The following is a 16,369-nucleotide window of genomic DNA, read 5'->3' as shown; positions in this document are numbered from 1 at the left end:
CTTAAAGCTGATAAGGAGTAGGTATGTCTTAATTTCAGGGTGGCCAAACTGGATTAAGGTTTTGAATTTATTAGGTGTCTTAAAATCTATGGTTTTGAAGTTTGATAACTAGGTGATTAGTGTTAGTGAATGGCCAGCAGCAGGACTAAAACTAGTCCATCACTAAACATCAGGGTTAATGTTTTAAGTGACTGACTTTATTTTGAAGACTTTCCTTCTAGTAGGGTTTAAAATCTATATAATCAAAACATGAGACAGAAGGGTGGGAGGATGGGAATCAAACTAGTAACTAGCTATTCAGGAACCAGTACTCTCTCCTCCTCACATCAAGTAAACGACCCTTTGCAAACTCACAATTCAAACAATAGCAAACAAAAAATATCTTTTAATAGCTCAAAGAATCAAAGTCTGTCGCAACTGTTGGCATTTGCAACATTGTGGCAAAAGATTGCAAAAGCATGGGGATTTACCTATCCTCTCATCTGTAGAGAGTCAGTCCCTCTATAGCAGAATGAACCACACAAGCACTGCTGCTGCCGCTCATGTTGTAATTTCATAGCTTGCAAGTATAAGGGTGGAGTATCCCCTGCTTTGGTGTTAGAAACATTTCTGGCAAAAAGTTACTGGCTTGGCAGAATAAGAGAAGATTCTCACTGAGTGGGGAAGTAACTCCTGAATAATCGCAATTTAACCAGGGTTTTAGGTCTGTCCCAGATCTCCAAAATATACTAACTTCAATTACCACATGCAAGAGCCTCGTTAAACCCATGGAGTTTTCAAAACATGCTTTAAATATCTACCCTCATCTCCTATGAGTCTGATGTATACCCCATCCAAACTCCCCATTCTTTTCTGCCTGCCTCAACCAGTAATCACTAATATTCAGCACCATGGTCAGCTCCTGACAGCTCAAAGGAATGAAGAAAGCTAATCTACTGTACCACATAGCCTCATCAGCTGAATTACTAGAAAAATGAGAAGTTCACAGTAATAAATGCAGATGGCAAACTTCTGTGCTAACTGCCACCCAATAGTGAGAAAGTAACTAAACTCATTAAAAAAAAAAAAAAAAATGAACAGAAACAATGGCTGTCCATTCACAGAAACAATGGCTTCATGAGTTTATATGACTCACTACAACTATCTATGAACTTATCAGATCAATCTGACTGTTCACACTTACACCTCAGTTGTCAGTAGGCTTTACTGTAATGCTATTAACAGTCTACACCATATCCTGCCTAATCCAATGCCTTCTCTCTGTTCTGTATATTTTACCCATCTGTTGTACATCACTTCATGCATCCGATGAAATGGACTTTGACCTCAAAATCTCATGCTTTAATAAAATTAGTCAGTCTATAAGGTGCCACGCAACTCCTGTCTTTTTTGATACCCCAGACTAACACAGCTATCCTTCTGAAAATTAACTAAACATTTGCGAAGGATAACACTGGAAAAGTTGCTGGTACTGGATGAGAACTAACACTCAAATATCTTCCTTCACAGTACTTGGATTGCAAAAAAGCTTTTAGCACTCGGCAGGATGAGGCTACACAGAAGAGAAAAATAGTTTCTGTAAATAGGTCTCTCTCCATAGCCAACCAGATGTACTAGCAATAACTTGTGAGGTGATGTCATCCAACAGCAAAAAAAAACCAAAAAAAAAAAAAACCACAGACCCAGCTTTCAGAGGTCAATAGAGACTTTACTGAGCATGCATGTCAGTTCCCGTGTATGAACCACTGACTCATGAGTCCCTCAGTCTCTTCCAGAGCTTAATCTTTAGCAAAGTAGTCAGCTATCTAAAGGGAGCGGGTATTACATAGAAAACAGCAGCTGTCAGGGAGACCAAGATCACCACGCACTGAGAAGCTAGGCCGGAGCTCTCTCCGTTTTGGTTTCTTTTTCCTTAAAATGCCTCATACTAAAAGGAAAACTAAATTGAGGGAGATTACCCAGGCTTCTCCCTCAACTGACATTCTTCAACCTAGGATTGAGGGCTTCTTCACCACAACATCTATAAACATGCCGGGTAAGAATGCCCTTGCGGACACCGAAGTGGTGCGAGCATAGTCGATGGGGGCCGAAGAAACATCTGAGCCCCAGCGCACCTACTAGGCCACCTTCCCCCTTCAGCAAAATGCCCGTAGAAGTGGAGCAGAGACCAGTAACCCCCACAGTGATTCCGGCACCTGGGAGCACTGCTACAGAGACAGCTGCAAGCCTTAGCTTTATGGCTTCATCGGAGGAGTTTAAGCGGGAGAGTTTTTTCTTCTCCTGCTCAAAAGATTATATCTAATACACCCCCGATACACACTTTGCAACTGGCATTTGGAGGGGATTCAGCTGCTAACACTCTGTTGAGCGAAAGTGGCTTGGATACCAGGACATCGTTGGCTCCAAAGGTAACTAATTAAACCACCCAGTTATTATACTAGACGCTGTTTGGAATGTTTTAGTTTCTTTGGAAGCTATTTCCTCTTTAACAAAAATTGCTTTGGATATCAATCAGCATGTACTGGCCACTGATAAATTGGTTGCCTCACATGGCAGGAAAATAGAAGTTTTGGAGTCTCGAGTATCTTCAGTTAAGAAGATCCAAAATGGTTTTGTTCAATCTGATTTGATTTACTCCAAGAAGTTAGAGAACACTGAGAATGCTTTGAGAAGACAATTTGAGAGTTCTTAATTTTTCTATTATTAAATTGATTTCACCACTGGAACTCTTTAAGAACTAAATTTCACAAGTTCTCAAGATTCCCAAGGAGGGATTGCCTGTAATTACCAAAACATATTTGCCACAGCAACCTAACTGGTACTCATGAAGATCAAGTGCAAGATCCTTCTTTAAATCTATCGGACTTTCCTGAATCATCACAAGAAGCTCGAGTTTCTAAGAAGGGAACTTTATTAGTTTCTTTTGCTTTTTTGAATGATAGAAATTTAGTCCTTAGATTTTTCTTATTTAATAAATTATTGCCATTTTATGGTCAGAAGATATGGATATTTCCTATAACTAGAGTAACAAGATTGTACGAGGAAATTTCTTTCAATGCATTCTGAAGTTTTGTCATTAGGTGCACAGTTTACATTGAGATATCCATATAAATGTTTTGTGAGATATTTAAAATGTTAGTTATCTGCATTTTGAACCTTCTCAACAGATTTTTCCTAGATTCGCGTGCCCAAGAAGCTCTTTAAAATGGTAAGGCAATTTGGAAATGGTGTCCTTGTTATGCTTCTCTCTATTTCCTTTTTCTTTATTGCAGTGTTTAATTGCTCCCTTTTCTTTCTTGGCCTCCCAACTTTTTTTTCTTATCTTGAGAAATGTGAAGTATTTATTTTTCCTTTGTAAATTTGTTGTTAATCATTGTATAATAAGACATTCCTCATTTTCTGCTAAAAGGTCTAAAATTTATGGGGAAAAAAAAAACCAAACATGACGGCAGAAAGACCGTAAGGCCCATCCAGACTGCCCATCCATCCAAATTTACTTTTCATCACTTCCTTAGAGAGCTCTTGTATTTATCCCTATGCTGTTTTTGTCTCCACCACTTCTACTAAGAGGATGTTCCATACATCTACCACCCTCTGTAAAGAAATATTTCCTAGGATTACTCCTGAATGTACCCCCTTTAAACCTCTTCATGACTCCTCGTGCTAGAGCCTCCTTTCTATTGAAAGAGGCTTTCCCTCCTGTGCATGGAAACCTTTGAGATATTTGAATATGTCTATCATATTTCCCCTATCTTGCCTTTACTTTAGGGAAAACATGTTTAGATATTTAAATCTATCCCCATATGCTTTAGAACAAAGACCAGTGACCATGTTAGTAACCACCCTCTGAACTGACTCCATCCTGTTTATATTCTTTTGAAGGTGTGGTCTCCAGAAATGTACACAGTATTCCAAGTGAGGTGTCACCAGGGACCTATTCAGGGGCAATTAAGTATGGCTAAGTCATCCTGTTGTCTACAGGGAACAAGTTGTATTACAGGTATGCAAACTTGCTTTTGCAGTCCACAAACAGGCATGAATTAACACATGGGGAGTCCTAAGCTAAGGGTTACATAGCATAGCAAATACTAAGACAACCCAGTCCCATCAAGTGAAGAAGCTTTAAGTACACTGAACTGAGAGGTTCAATGAAACATAGAAATGACGGCAGAAGAAGACCAAACGGCCCATCCAGTCTGCCCAGCAAGCTACGCACTTTATCCATTTTTTCCCCTTTTTTTCTCTCCCACCTGTTACTATTGGCTTCCAGTACCCTCCAGCCCTAATTCCCCCTCCACCCCACCACCAATTTAGAGAGCAGCGCCGTATCTGCATCCAAGTGAACGTCCAGCTCAATTAGGGGTAGCAACCGCTGTAACAAGCAGGCCACACCCTTACCCCATGCTCTTACCCACCCCTGTTTTTATTTTTTTGTTTGGTTTTTTTTTTGGAGATAGCAGCCCTCCATCCTTCCGCTCCGTGAAGGTGGAACACCAACTACTGGCCACTGGCATCCCGCTCCGTGAATGCCTCTGCGGCTACTGCCGCTCCGTGCAGTGTTTTGCTGCCTCTGTGGCTACTGCCGCTCCGTGCAGTGTTTTGCTGCCTCCTCTTTATTCACGCCCTCTAGACTTGATGGATCCACAGTGTTTATCCCATGCCCCCTTGAAGTCGTTCACAGTTTTAGACTTCACCACTTCCTCCGGAAGGGCATTCCACGCATCCACCACCCTTTCTGTGAAGAAATACTTCCTGACATTGGTTCTTAGTCTTCCTCCCTGGAGCCTCAGCTCGTGACCTCTGGTTCTGCTGATTTTTTTCTGACGGAAAAGGTTTGTCGTTGTCTTTGGATCGTTAAAGTTTATCAAGTATCTGAAAGTCTGAATCATATCACCCCTGCTCCTCCTTTCCTCCAGGGAGTACATATTTAGATTGTTCAATCTCTCCTCGTATGTCATCCGATGAAGACCCTCCACCTTCCTGGTCGCCCTTCTCTGTACCGCTTCCATCTTGTCCTTGTCTCTTTGTAGATACGGTCTCCAGAACTGAACACAGTACTCCAGGTGAGGCCTCACCAAGGACCTGTACAAGGGGATAATCACTTCCCTTTTCTTACTCGATATTCCTCTTGCTATACAGCCCAGCATTCTTCTGGCTTTTGCTATCGCCTTGTCGCATTGTTTCGCAGACGTCATATCATTAGACACTATCACCCCAAGGTCTCTCTCCTGCTCCGTGCACATCAGCCCTTCTCCCCCCATCGAATACAGTTCATTTGGATTTCCACTCCCCATATGCATGACTCTGCACTTCTTGGCATTGAATCTCAGCTGCCATATCTTCGACCACTCTTCCAGCTTCCTTAAATCCAGTCTCATTCTCTCCACTCCTTCCGGCGTGTCCACTCTGTTGCAGATCTTAGTGTCATCCGCAAAAAGACAAACCTTACCTTCTACCCCGTCCGCAATGTCGCTCACAAATATATTGAACAGGACCGGTCCCAACACCGATCCTTGTGGTACACCACTTAAAACCTCCCTCTCTTCAGAGAGAGCTCCATTTACCATCACACATTGGGTACTTGCCAGGTTTGGTCACTGTTGGAGTAAGGATGCTGGGCTTGATGGACCCTCGGTCTGACCCAGTATGGCATGTTCTTATGATCCCTGCTCTAAATGCACAGCAAGTATTTCAACATGCAGTATAAGCATGCAAAGGATCCAATTAAACTGACATGCACAAAACTTCAAGCATTCAGCTGCCGCGCTGAAAATTTGGCACAAAAATCCCCTCTGCACAAAATCCTGTTACAGACCTTCTGCCTAAAAATATAAATATAAATAAATATATATAAATATATATATACAAGCCGTTAAGCCCGTTAAAACGGGCTACATCCCTCTGTCTCTCACCTCCCCCTCATTCTCTCTCCCCTACCTCCCTCCCACCCACTCATATCATATATAGATATGTATATAGGGTGTATATATACGTATATACACACACACACACATATATACATATATATATGTATATATGTGTATATATACGTATATATACACACACACACACATATATACATACACACATACACACACAAATATACATACACACACACAAATATACATACACACACACATATATACATACACACAAAACAAAAATGGCTGTATAGCCTTCTCATAGGCAGTTTATAAAAAGGTCTATTAGATTCTTCCCTCATTACTTCCAGGCCATGCATCCCCCCCCCCCCCCCCATGGTAATGTGTAGCCTTGAGTGTTATCCTCTAGCTCAGCGGTTCTCAACCGGTGTGTCGCGACACACTAGTGTGTCGCCAAGCACCGGGTAGTGTGTCGCGTGCTCCGGGTCCCTCCCGCTGCTCTTTCTTCCTTGCTGCCGTTGCCGCCGGGCTATCAGCACGTTCAAGCCCAGCGGGAACGGCAGCGGCGCTAAAAGAAGCTGTGGCATTTGTGGCTGGGCCTTTTCTTCTTCCTGCGCGGCGCCCCCCCCCCCCCCCGTGACCCGGAACAGGAAGTGATACGCGGTGCGCGGGAAGGAGAAAGAGCCGGCCCGGGCCGCGTGATAAAGTAGCAGCGGCAGCAGCAGCGTCATCGGCCCCCGGGCAATCGAAGCAGCCGGTAATCAAGAAAGGAGAGAGCAGCTTGAGCCTCCCGCGGCCGATGGGAATCTACTTTCTTGGCTTGCGGGGGCTGGAGGAGGAGGAGGCTGCTGCAGTTTCCATTTGTGCTCGGGGGGGGGGGGGGGGGGGAGGAAGTGAGTGAGAGAAAGAAGCAGCCAGCCTGCGTGTGATTGCGAGCACGTTTGTGAGTGAGAGAAACTGGTCAGAGAGTTGATGTGGTGTATATGTGAGAGACAATGAAAGTGACTGCTCAGGGAGATGACTGATGTGTATGTGAGAGTGTGAGACATTAGTCAAGGAAGTGACTGATGTGTGTGTGTGTGTGAGAGAGAAAAAGCATGGAAGTGAGAAATCTGGGTATGTGAGAAAGAAAGGGCGTAAGTATTGGTTCCCAGTTGTTTCCATACTGTTTTATGTACAACGCAATTGCGTATTTTTTCGTTCTCTGTACACCGACGTGATATCTCTGATGAGCGGCGGTATATAAAAACCAATAAATAAATAAATAAGAAGCCTGGTGTTGGGGGGGAGGGGGGGTGTGTGTGTGTGTGTGAAAAAAAGCATGGGAGTGAGAAGCCTGATTATGTGAGAGAAAGAGCATGGGAGTGGGAAGCCTGTGTGTGTGTGCATGCATGAGAGCGAGAGACTGGTTGCTAAGGTGACGGGGTGTGTGAGAGAAAGAGACTGGTGTGTGTGAATATGAGAGAGAATGTGATTCAGGGAATGAGAAGCCTGTGCAGTGGAGTGCGAGCATGGAAATGAGAGAGAGACTGGTGTGTGTGTGTGTATGTATGTGTGTGTGTGTAAGAGAGAAAGTGAACATGGGAATGAGAAGCCTGTGCATGTGAAGAGAGTGAACATGGGAGTGAGAAAACTGGGTGTGTGTGAGACACAGCATGTGAGGGAGAAGCCTGTATATGTAAGACAGAACATGGAAGTGGGAAGCCTGTGTGTATGCATGAGAGAGATCAGGTGATTGGTGTGTGTGTGAGAAAGTGATTATGGGAGTGAGAAACCTGGGTGTGTGTGAGACACAGCATGGGAGTGAGAAGCCTGTATATCTGAAAGAACATGGGAGTGGGAAGCCTGTGTGTGTGTATGCATGAGAGAGATCAGGTGACGTGTGTGTGTGTGTGTGTGTGTGTGAGAGTGTGTGAGAGTGTGTGAGAGTGTGTGAGAGAGAGAGAGAGAGAGAGAGAGAGAGAGAGAGAGAGAGAGAAAGTGATTATAGAAATGAGAAGCCTGTGCATGTGGAGAGAACAAGCATGGGAGACTGGTGAGTGTGTGTGAGACAGAAAGTGATTATGAGAGTGAGAAGCCCGTATATGTAAGTAGAACACGGGAGTGGGAAGCCTGTGTGTGTATGGCATGAGAGAAACTGTTCAGGAAGGTGACTGGTGTGTGTGTCAAAGACTGGGAGATGATTAGTGTGTGAGAGACAGAAACTGGTCATGGGGGCATGACTGGTATGGTGTGTGTGTGAGAAACATGGGCACTAAGAAAGAGGACCATGAGTATAGAGCTTAGCTTCTACTGCTGCTTCTGGTGTGTGCTACGGCCTGCATGGAAGAGGAGCAGGAGAGCTGCTGGAGGGGGTAAGTAAAGGTGGCTTTTTAAGTTTATTTTTCTTGATTGACTGCCATTTTAATTATTTAATATTATGTGATGTGTCTGCTTTTTTTGAAATATTTTATTGGTGTTTGGAGAATTTTTTAATAGTTTTTAATTGTTGGATGTTATTCTGTTCATAGCTATTTAGAAACATTTATTCTGCTTATTAGTATAGTTTTACAATTATTTCTGTGTGGGGATCTATAGCTGCTTGCTAGTTCTGTTTTCCTAATAAGAGGTGTATTGGTTTTTAGGGCCTGATTTAATATTTATATTGTTGCCTTTTCATAGATAGGGTTGCTCCTATTTGAGTGTATTCCATAATACAAGTGTAAATGTGTGTGGATTAGTTTATGTGCATTACTACAGATCCTGGGAGTATGTTAGGTCGGTTCTGTGTCTGTTACCGAGATGAAATATTTTACTAGCATGTAAGAGTTTTATCAGTCTTATTTGTTGTGTTTTCTCAAGAGGACATGCATTGGTGGTAAACTGCTGTCTTTTCATAAGTAGGGCTATTGAGCCTGGAAGTAGAAGGAGTTTGAGTTGCTGTTACTGAGATGACACCAGAACCAGAATATCTTTTTTGTAGGGTGAGTTGTATGGGGAATGTCATAATTCTGCTTTACATCCATTATTGTGGGTCAGGGGGGTTCCCGTGGATGCAAACTGTACTTTTACATCTAGCCCCGTGACGATCATGGGTCAGTGTGTCACGCATGTGAGAACCATCTGTCAGGTGTGTCCCGACAGAAAAAAGGTTGAGAACCACTGCTCTAGCTCAACCTGTTAGACACTTCTCTTCTCCAGCATTTTTTGTGTTAATTTATCCATGTTTGTAGGCATCAAATTTACTGAATTTTATGTTGTCCACTTTATGCCTTACCAATCTTACATCATTCTTATTTAACTTTAATTGTTCTGTATGCATGCGCTCATGTGCTCAAAGTTTTCCAATTATATAATCTACCTTGTGGCTTACCTGCAAGAAAAAAAGCAGAATATCTAACACATAAAACAGAGAATGTTTTACTTAGTTTATACCTAAATTTACCTTATTTTGGGGCTGCTGTGTTTGAAGAATTGTAAAAATTTAGGGATCATAACATTGAGAGGTCTATCCAACACATCACTATCCAAAATTTCAGCAGAATCTTCACATATCTTCTGAAGGGCTCCAAAAGCTCCCTAAAAAAATAACCATCATCATTAGTTATTCAAAAACAGGGAAAACATTGTTATGTGTTATAGTATTCACTAGAAAACTATAAGGATCCTAAGTACTTCGTTGGCTTACATTTACTGAGTGGGAAGTACATAGCAAGAGTAACTTATACCTACTCACTGAGATGTCTTCCTTCTGTTTTTATTCTTTAATCAAGTGCTTTTTTGCTTTTTGTTTTTTTATTTCTTTTAATGGCTCATAATTCTTGGTCTTTTAACTCTCCTGTATCGTAACTCTCGCCTTGGTAGAGAGAACACAGCCATGATAGATTAAAGTAATATGTACTGCGTTCTCTCTACCAAGGCAAGAGTTACAATACAGGAGAGTTAAGACCAAGAATTATGAGCCATTAAAAGAAATAAAGCAAAAAATAAAACAAAAAAGCACTTGATTAAAGAATAAAAAACAGAGGGAAGGGCATTTTCCATAGATAGCAAGATGAATTAGCCATAACATTTGGTCATGACATCCAGCCGCACTGAACAGACCTATCTCATGGCTAGTAGAGATTTTTGCTCTACTAACCATGTCTGGGAATTCTCACTGACATTACCTCATGAGACCCTTAAGTCAATTTTAGAGCTATGTCTAACTAGGTAGTGGACTCTCCAGGGAGGCAAGTGGGTATTCAGTATGGCTAATTTAATCTATGGAAAATACCATTTATGGTAAGTAAAACTTGCTTTTTCCACTAATAAGCAGGAATGAATTAGCCATAACATATGAGGAGTTACAAGCTAATAGGTTGCAGCAGAGTATTTAGTTAAAAAGCAACCTGGTCCCCACTGTGGAGAGTAGACTACTGGGTGAACAGGCTAGGCAAAACTGCTTGTCCGGATTTACTGTCAGAGCCAGTCCAGACAGAAATGGGACATAAAAGTGGGGCATTGCAGCTTTGCAAATGTCTTCAAGAGTCACAACTCGCCGATGAGCTACCGATGAAGCCATGGCTCTAATGTGATGAGCCTTGGAGTCTAATTTGATGCCTAACTTGCAGCATTGAGCAATGCAGTCCGATAGCCAGTTGGACAAAACTTTTAGCCACTGCTATGCCCAGTCTGTTTGGATCATAAAAGTCAAATAGTTGGAAAGCCTGATGACAAGGCTATGTTCTTTTATACTAAGCCAAAGCTCTTTTATAGTCCAACGTATAAAGGGCTTTCTCACCTTTATGTGCATGCTGCCTCAGGAAGAATATAGGTAGTATGATGGCTGAATTAATATGGAAAGCTGACAACCTTCAGAAAAAATCTTTGGTTGGGTGTGGAGTACCACTATTGTGGAATAAATGCATGTAAAGGAGGATAATGAACTAAAGTCTAAAGTTCGCCAACTTCTGGCTGATGTTACTGCTACAAGAAATATTAGCTTCTTTCACACTAACAAGGAAAGTATCGCCAATGGTTCAAAGGTGGCTTCATCAGCTGTGCCAGGACTATGTTCAAATCCTATGGAATGGGAAATTTTAGAACGCCACAAGCAATTCATGAAATTTGATACTACTGAATAAATGGAGGTAGGCTTACTCTATTTGTACATAAACTATAATGGCACAGAGATGCACTTTTTTTTGTTTTTAGTAAAAAATATAGTACTGGAAAAAATGCAGAGAACGACGACCAAAATAAGGGGCATGGAACTGCTGCCCTATGAGGAAAGGCTAAAGAAGTTAGGGCTGTTCAGTTTCGAGAAGAGACGACTGAGGGGGAATATGATGGAAGTCTACAAAATCATGAAAGGACTTGAACAAGTTAATGTAAATCTGTTATTTACTCTCAAATAATAGAAGGACCGGGGGCGGGGGCACTTTATGAAGTTAGCACGCAGCTCATTTAAAACAAATCGAAGAAAATTCTTTTTCACTCAATGCACAGTTAAGCTCTGGAATTCATTGCCAGATGTGATTACAGCAGTTAGTGTAACTGGGTTTAAAAAAGGTTTGGATAAGTGCTTAGAGTAAAAATCCATAAACTACTATTAATTAATAAGCAATAGTAGCTTAAGATTTATTTAATATTTGGGTACTTGCCAAGTACTTGTGATCTGGATTGGTTACGGATGGAAACAGGATACTGGACTAGATGGACCCATGGGTCTGACCCAGTATGGCATATCTTATGTTAATTTATAGAGGTGTGGCAGAAAAGAGTGTCAGTGATATTTTTAAGTAGCTAGCAATCCTGCCATACTCCTCAGAACCCTGTTTCCCACCCTTCCCCAATATTTATACTCTGGGGAAGTGGGAGATGAGTGAATGGTGAGGATCTGTGCTCTTTTTCAGGGCCAGTTCAAGGGTATTAGGCGCTCAAACATTACACCCTTGTGCTCCCCCATTTCCCAAGCTTTCACCACACAATTAAATGTATGTATGAACAGATTTTACATAAAAAAAGGACATTCAAAGTACAGTCTTCTGATGTAAAAATATCTTACAACAATACTTATGTTCAATGCTGTGATGCCAATGAGAAAACCCTGCAAAAACACATTTGGATCCTATATGGTATTAGGCCTATTGTAAAGTGCACTGGGTTTGGGCTTAGCCATCAAAAAACTATGAATAAACAACTATAATTACAGTATAGTAAACCTCCGATACCAAAACTGCACTAATAGCCATCACTCAAACGGTAAAAATCCTACCCATGAAAATGCAACATTGCAAATACTACACCATGCTCTAAAATACCAATACATCCCCTATTAAAAAAAACAAATATTATAAATCCCTACACACAAACTATACAATAGCAGAATACCTCACTTCCAATACACACCATAACACAGACAGACCATAAAGTATAAACAGAAGTGTGCAAATACTGAACTAAAAATTGCTAATAGCTAGACTCTCTATGCTGTGCAACAATAGAAAAACACCATTCCTCATAACACAAAATCAGGAAATATAAACAGTCATGGTAAAACCATACAAATCAAAATATATTTCTAGACAGCTGACGAACAGAACATTCTAAAATTAAATTCATATAAAAATTTTAAAAATGTTTCCAAAAACTATAAAATATGCAAAAATGGCAGACAGACCCCAATAATTAAAACAAGAATAAAAAAAATAAATGTCCAGCTTTTCATACTAGGGATCTTTTGATTTCCAGTCACTCTGAAACTGGCCTGGAATAGTGGGGGAATGGGGAGCTACACGCAAATTTTGTCCACTCTCACATATACACACACTTTTTAACACTCGCTCGCTTTCACACACATGCACTCACTGGATCCCTCTTGCTCCCCTTTCTTCTGCCCCCTTTGCTTTCCTTCTCTCCCCTCACACCCATCCTTCCCCTTTTCACTCACCCCCTTTACATTCCATTCTCCCTAATTTACACCCTTCCTCTCCCCTCCCATTCCCTCACACTCACACTTTTTCTTCCTTTCCCTTATACTCCAACCCATTGGGTCTCTTTTTTCCTGTCCGCAGGGTGTGGGAACCCTGTGTGCACGTTCTATTCCAGCGCTGGCCCAAGGGTTGTCTTTCTGCCTGAGGGGTATGGAATGCCCGCCAGCATGTCAATTTCAGCTGCTGCCACTCATCTTCCTGCAAGACCGAGACCTGCCACCCCCCCCCCCGTGAGTACATGAAACCAGAGTCGCCACTGCCTCTGTCTTCCTGCTTGCAGGGCTGGGAGCCCAGTGAGCATATCACAAATTCTTGCCGCCATCTTCTTCCTATCCACAGGGCTAGGGATCCCTGCAGGTATGTCAAATATGGGCCACTCCCACTGTTTTCTTCCTACTCGCACGGTTGGAAGCCCCACGAGCACATAAGAAATGGCCTGTTGCGCCCCCCCACCCGTGCAAATGCATTGTATGCAAACCCAGTCATGCTAGGCCTGGCAGTGGCAAAAGCCAGAGGGATGCTGGGCTGGATAGAAAGAGGAATAACCAGTAGAAAATAGGAAAGAAAAAAAAAAAAAAGGGAGGTGATACCCTTGTACAGGTACTGTGTTCAGTTCTAGAGACATCTCATCTCAAAAAGGATAAAGATAGGATAGAAACCGTTCAGAGAAAGGTGACCAAAATGGTGTGGGGTCTGCATCAAAAGTCATATGAGATGAAAATGAAAGACCTGAATGTGTATACTCTGGAGGAGAGGCGGTGCAGAGGAGATATGATACAGACCTTCAAATACCTGAAAGGTATTAATGATGGATAAACAAGTCTTTTCCACTGAAAAGAAAACTGCAGAACTATGGGTCATATATTGAAACTGCAGGAGTTGACTAAAGAACCAACATCAGGCAATGTCTACGGCCCGAACTCGCCTTCTGCGGCGTTTTTCCAGAACATCTCCAATCTTCTGATCACTCAGAGTACGGGGGGCTTTCTATTGGCAGGTGACTTTAACTCAGTACATGACCCCTCTCTAGATAGGTCCTCCTCTCCTACTGCCACCACCTTTAGACCCCGAAGTACCTTCATTGGTCAATTATGTCATGATCTGAACCTGCTGGATTATTGGAGGGTACTGCACACCACCGAAAGGGATTATACTCACCTCTCAAAAGCTCACAAGACACTATCCCGCATTGATTATATTCTAGGCTCCACAACCCTGTTCCCCTTTGTGGCTGAGACTGGCATACATGAACCGGGAGTGTCGGATCATGCAATGCCCTGGGTGGCGGTTAACTGGGGGGGAAGAGACAGAAAGAATTAGATGGTGGAAATTCCCCAATTTTCTGAGGGAGGATTCGAAATTTCAAGCTTATTTGATTGAAAAATGGGAACAATATCAAGAGACGAATGCTCAGCATGTAAGCAACCCAGAACCTTTCTGGCAGGCTAGCAAAGTGGTTTTGAGGGGTGAAATAATTTCATACTTACGCTCCAGAAATAAGGCTATAAACTCTGAAATTCTTACCTTGGACAATCAGCTAAAGCAGGCAAAAGCGACCATGATTCACAGTCCTACAACATCCCACAATGCAAACTACCATCACACTCTTAGTACGTTACAAGCTATACTCCAAAGAGCATTAAAATCACTACAATATAAGGAGCATTCCTTTTTCAGATTCGGGAACAAGTCTGGGAGGGCATTAGCGAATCTTATCCGACTACGCAGAAGTAAAACTCACATAGAAAAATTGTCCCTTAATCAGGGGACGTGGGCAACTAGTGGAGCTGACATTTGTGAAGTTTTTAAACAGTTTTACAAACACCTGTATACAGATGATAGATCAGGGGGAGCGATGGAAGAAAATGAGTTTCTCACAATTAAAACTCCCTACCCTCTCGGAGTTGCAATTGGAGAAATTAAACACGCCGCTCACTAGTAAGGAAATCCTCCAAGCCATAAAAAACAGCAAGGCGGGGAAGACACCCGGCCCCGATGGCTTCGCGTATGATTATTACAAGATTTTAGGGGAGCGCGTGGTAGATTCTTTGCAGTCTTTTTATCAGAATGCTTTGGACCGGAAAGTCTTTCCTATTGATTTCAATAAAGTCTACATTACCATCCTCCCTAAGCCAGGCAAAGATCTGACATCTCCTGCCTCGTACAGGCCAATTTCATTGCTCAACTCTGACCTAAAACTATTGGCTAACACGTTGGCGACGAGGTTAAGTGGCATACTGCCTAGCCTCATTTCCAAGCATCAAGTGGGGTTTGTGAAAGGTTGCTCATCTAGCTCCCATATAGTAAAACTGCTTATGGCGATTGAATTTTGTCAAAAGAAAAAAATACCAGCTATGGCTGTAAGTTTTGACTCAGAGAAAGCCTTCGACAGGGTCTCCTGGGACTACTAGTTTTCGGTCTTAAGTCGCTATGGCTTTCAAGGCCCCATTCTGGAGTATCTTTCTTTGTTATACCACCAACCTACCTCACATATCCTAGCAAATGGGCAGCTTTCTCAAGAGATTATACCACAGAGAGGGGTAAGGCAGGGTTGCCCATTGTCCCCGCTATTATACATATTGGCCATAGACCCGCTGTTACGGTCTATCTCGCAAGACCCGGAGGTTTCTGGTCTTGCTGCGAGCACCCAAGTATTCAAGACAGCGGCTTTTGCAGACGATATTCTCATCTTCCTCACTAATCCCAGGACATCTCTACCCCGGGTTCTATGCTTGCAACGATTTTATGGCAGTTTTTCTGGGCTAAAGATTAATGCTGATAAGTCCGAAGCACTGAAGGTGTTTGGAGACCTACAGAGATCATGGGGCACCACCTTCCCTCTTAAGTGGGCTCAGGGACCCATTAAGTACTTAGGTGTCCTGGTCTCCAGTGACCCCACCGCCATATACCACCTCAATGTCCAGCCACTGTTCAAAAAGATGAGAGAACGCTTACAGAGATGGCGAAACCTACCTGTTTCCTTAATGGGTAGAATGCATTTGCTAAAAATGGTGGAGCTCCCGAAGTGGCTCTACCTCCTACATATGCTGCAGATATGGTTGTCCAGGAAAGACCTGCAGGCTATAAATAGGGAAATGCGCACTTTCCTTTGGAGGGGGAAAAGGGCAAGGCTAGCACTTAGATACTTGATGGGTCCGGTGCAAGAGGGCGGATTACAATGTCCAGACTTACAGCATTACAACCTGGTTTCTATGCTCCGACATATTAGGGACTGGATTCAGGGTACAGAATATTTCTCCTCGACACATTTCGTACAGAGTTGGCTGGGGCACTGGTCCCCGGCCTCCATAATTCAGATACGGTCGGCGGCGATCCCTCCGTCCAGCAGACACTTCCTATTAATTGAATCTGGTCGTAAAGCCTGGCGTCATCTAGGCAGAATAATGAACCTGTCCGGGAGGGAGACCCTGTTGCTACCTATATGTGGTAACCCCCTCTTCCCACCTGGACATGGTACTACAGTATTTCAAAGCTGGGATTCTAATGGATTACGAATGCTCTCACAGTTGA

General features: G+C 42.6%; 1 protein-coding gene across 1 annotated transcript in view; it reads right to left on the bottom strand.

Annotated features, from left to right (window-relative positions):
- The window catches only part of TNPO1 (transportin 1), a 685,264-nt gene that overhangs the window by 488,875 nt on the left and 180,020 nt on the right, over positions 1-16,369 (bottom strand). Inside the window, 1 exon segment of the mRNA XM_029574697.1 lies at positions 9,307-9,440. Within this exon segment, the coding sequence (XP_029430557.1) occupies positions 9,307-9,440 (134 nt within the window).

This window comes from Rhinatrema bivittatum, chromosome 1 (assembly GCF_901001135.1).
Source record: "Rhinatrema bivittatum chromosome 1, aRhiBiv1.1, whole genome shotgun sequence".
Lineage (NCBI taxonomy): Eukaryota > Metazoa > Chordata > Amphibia > Gymnophiona > Rhinatrematidae > Rhinatrema > Rhinatrema bivittatum.
This window is presented reverse-complemented; position numbering and strand designations above follow the sequence as displayed.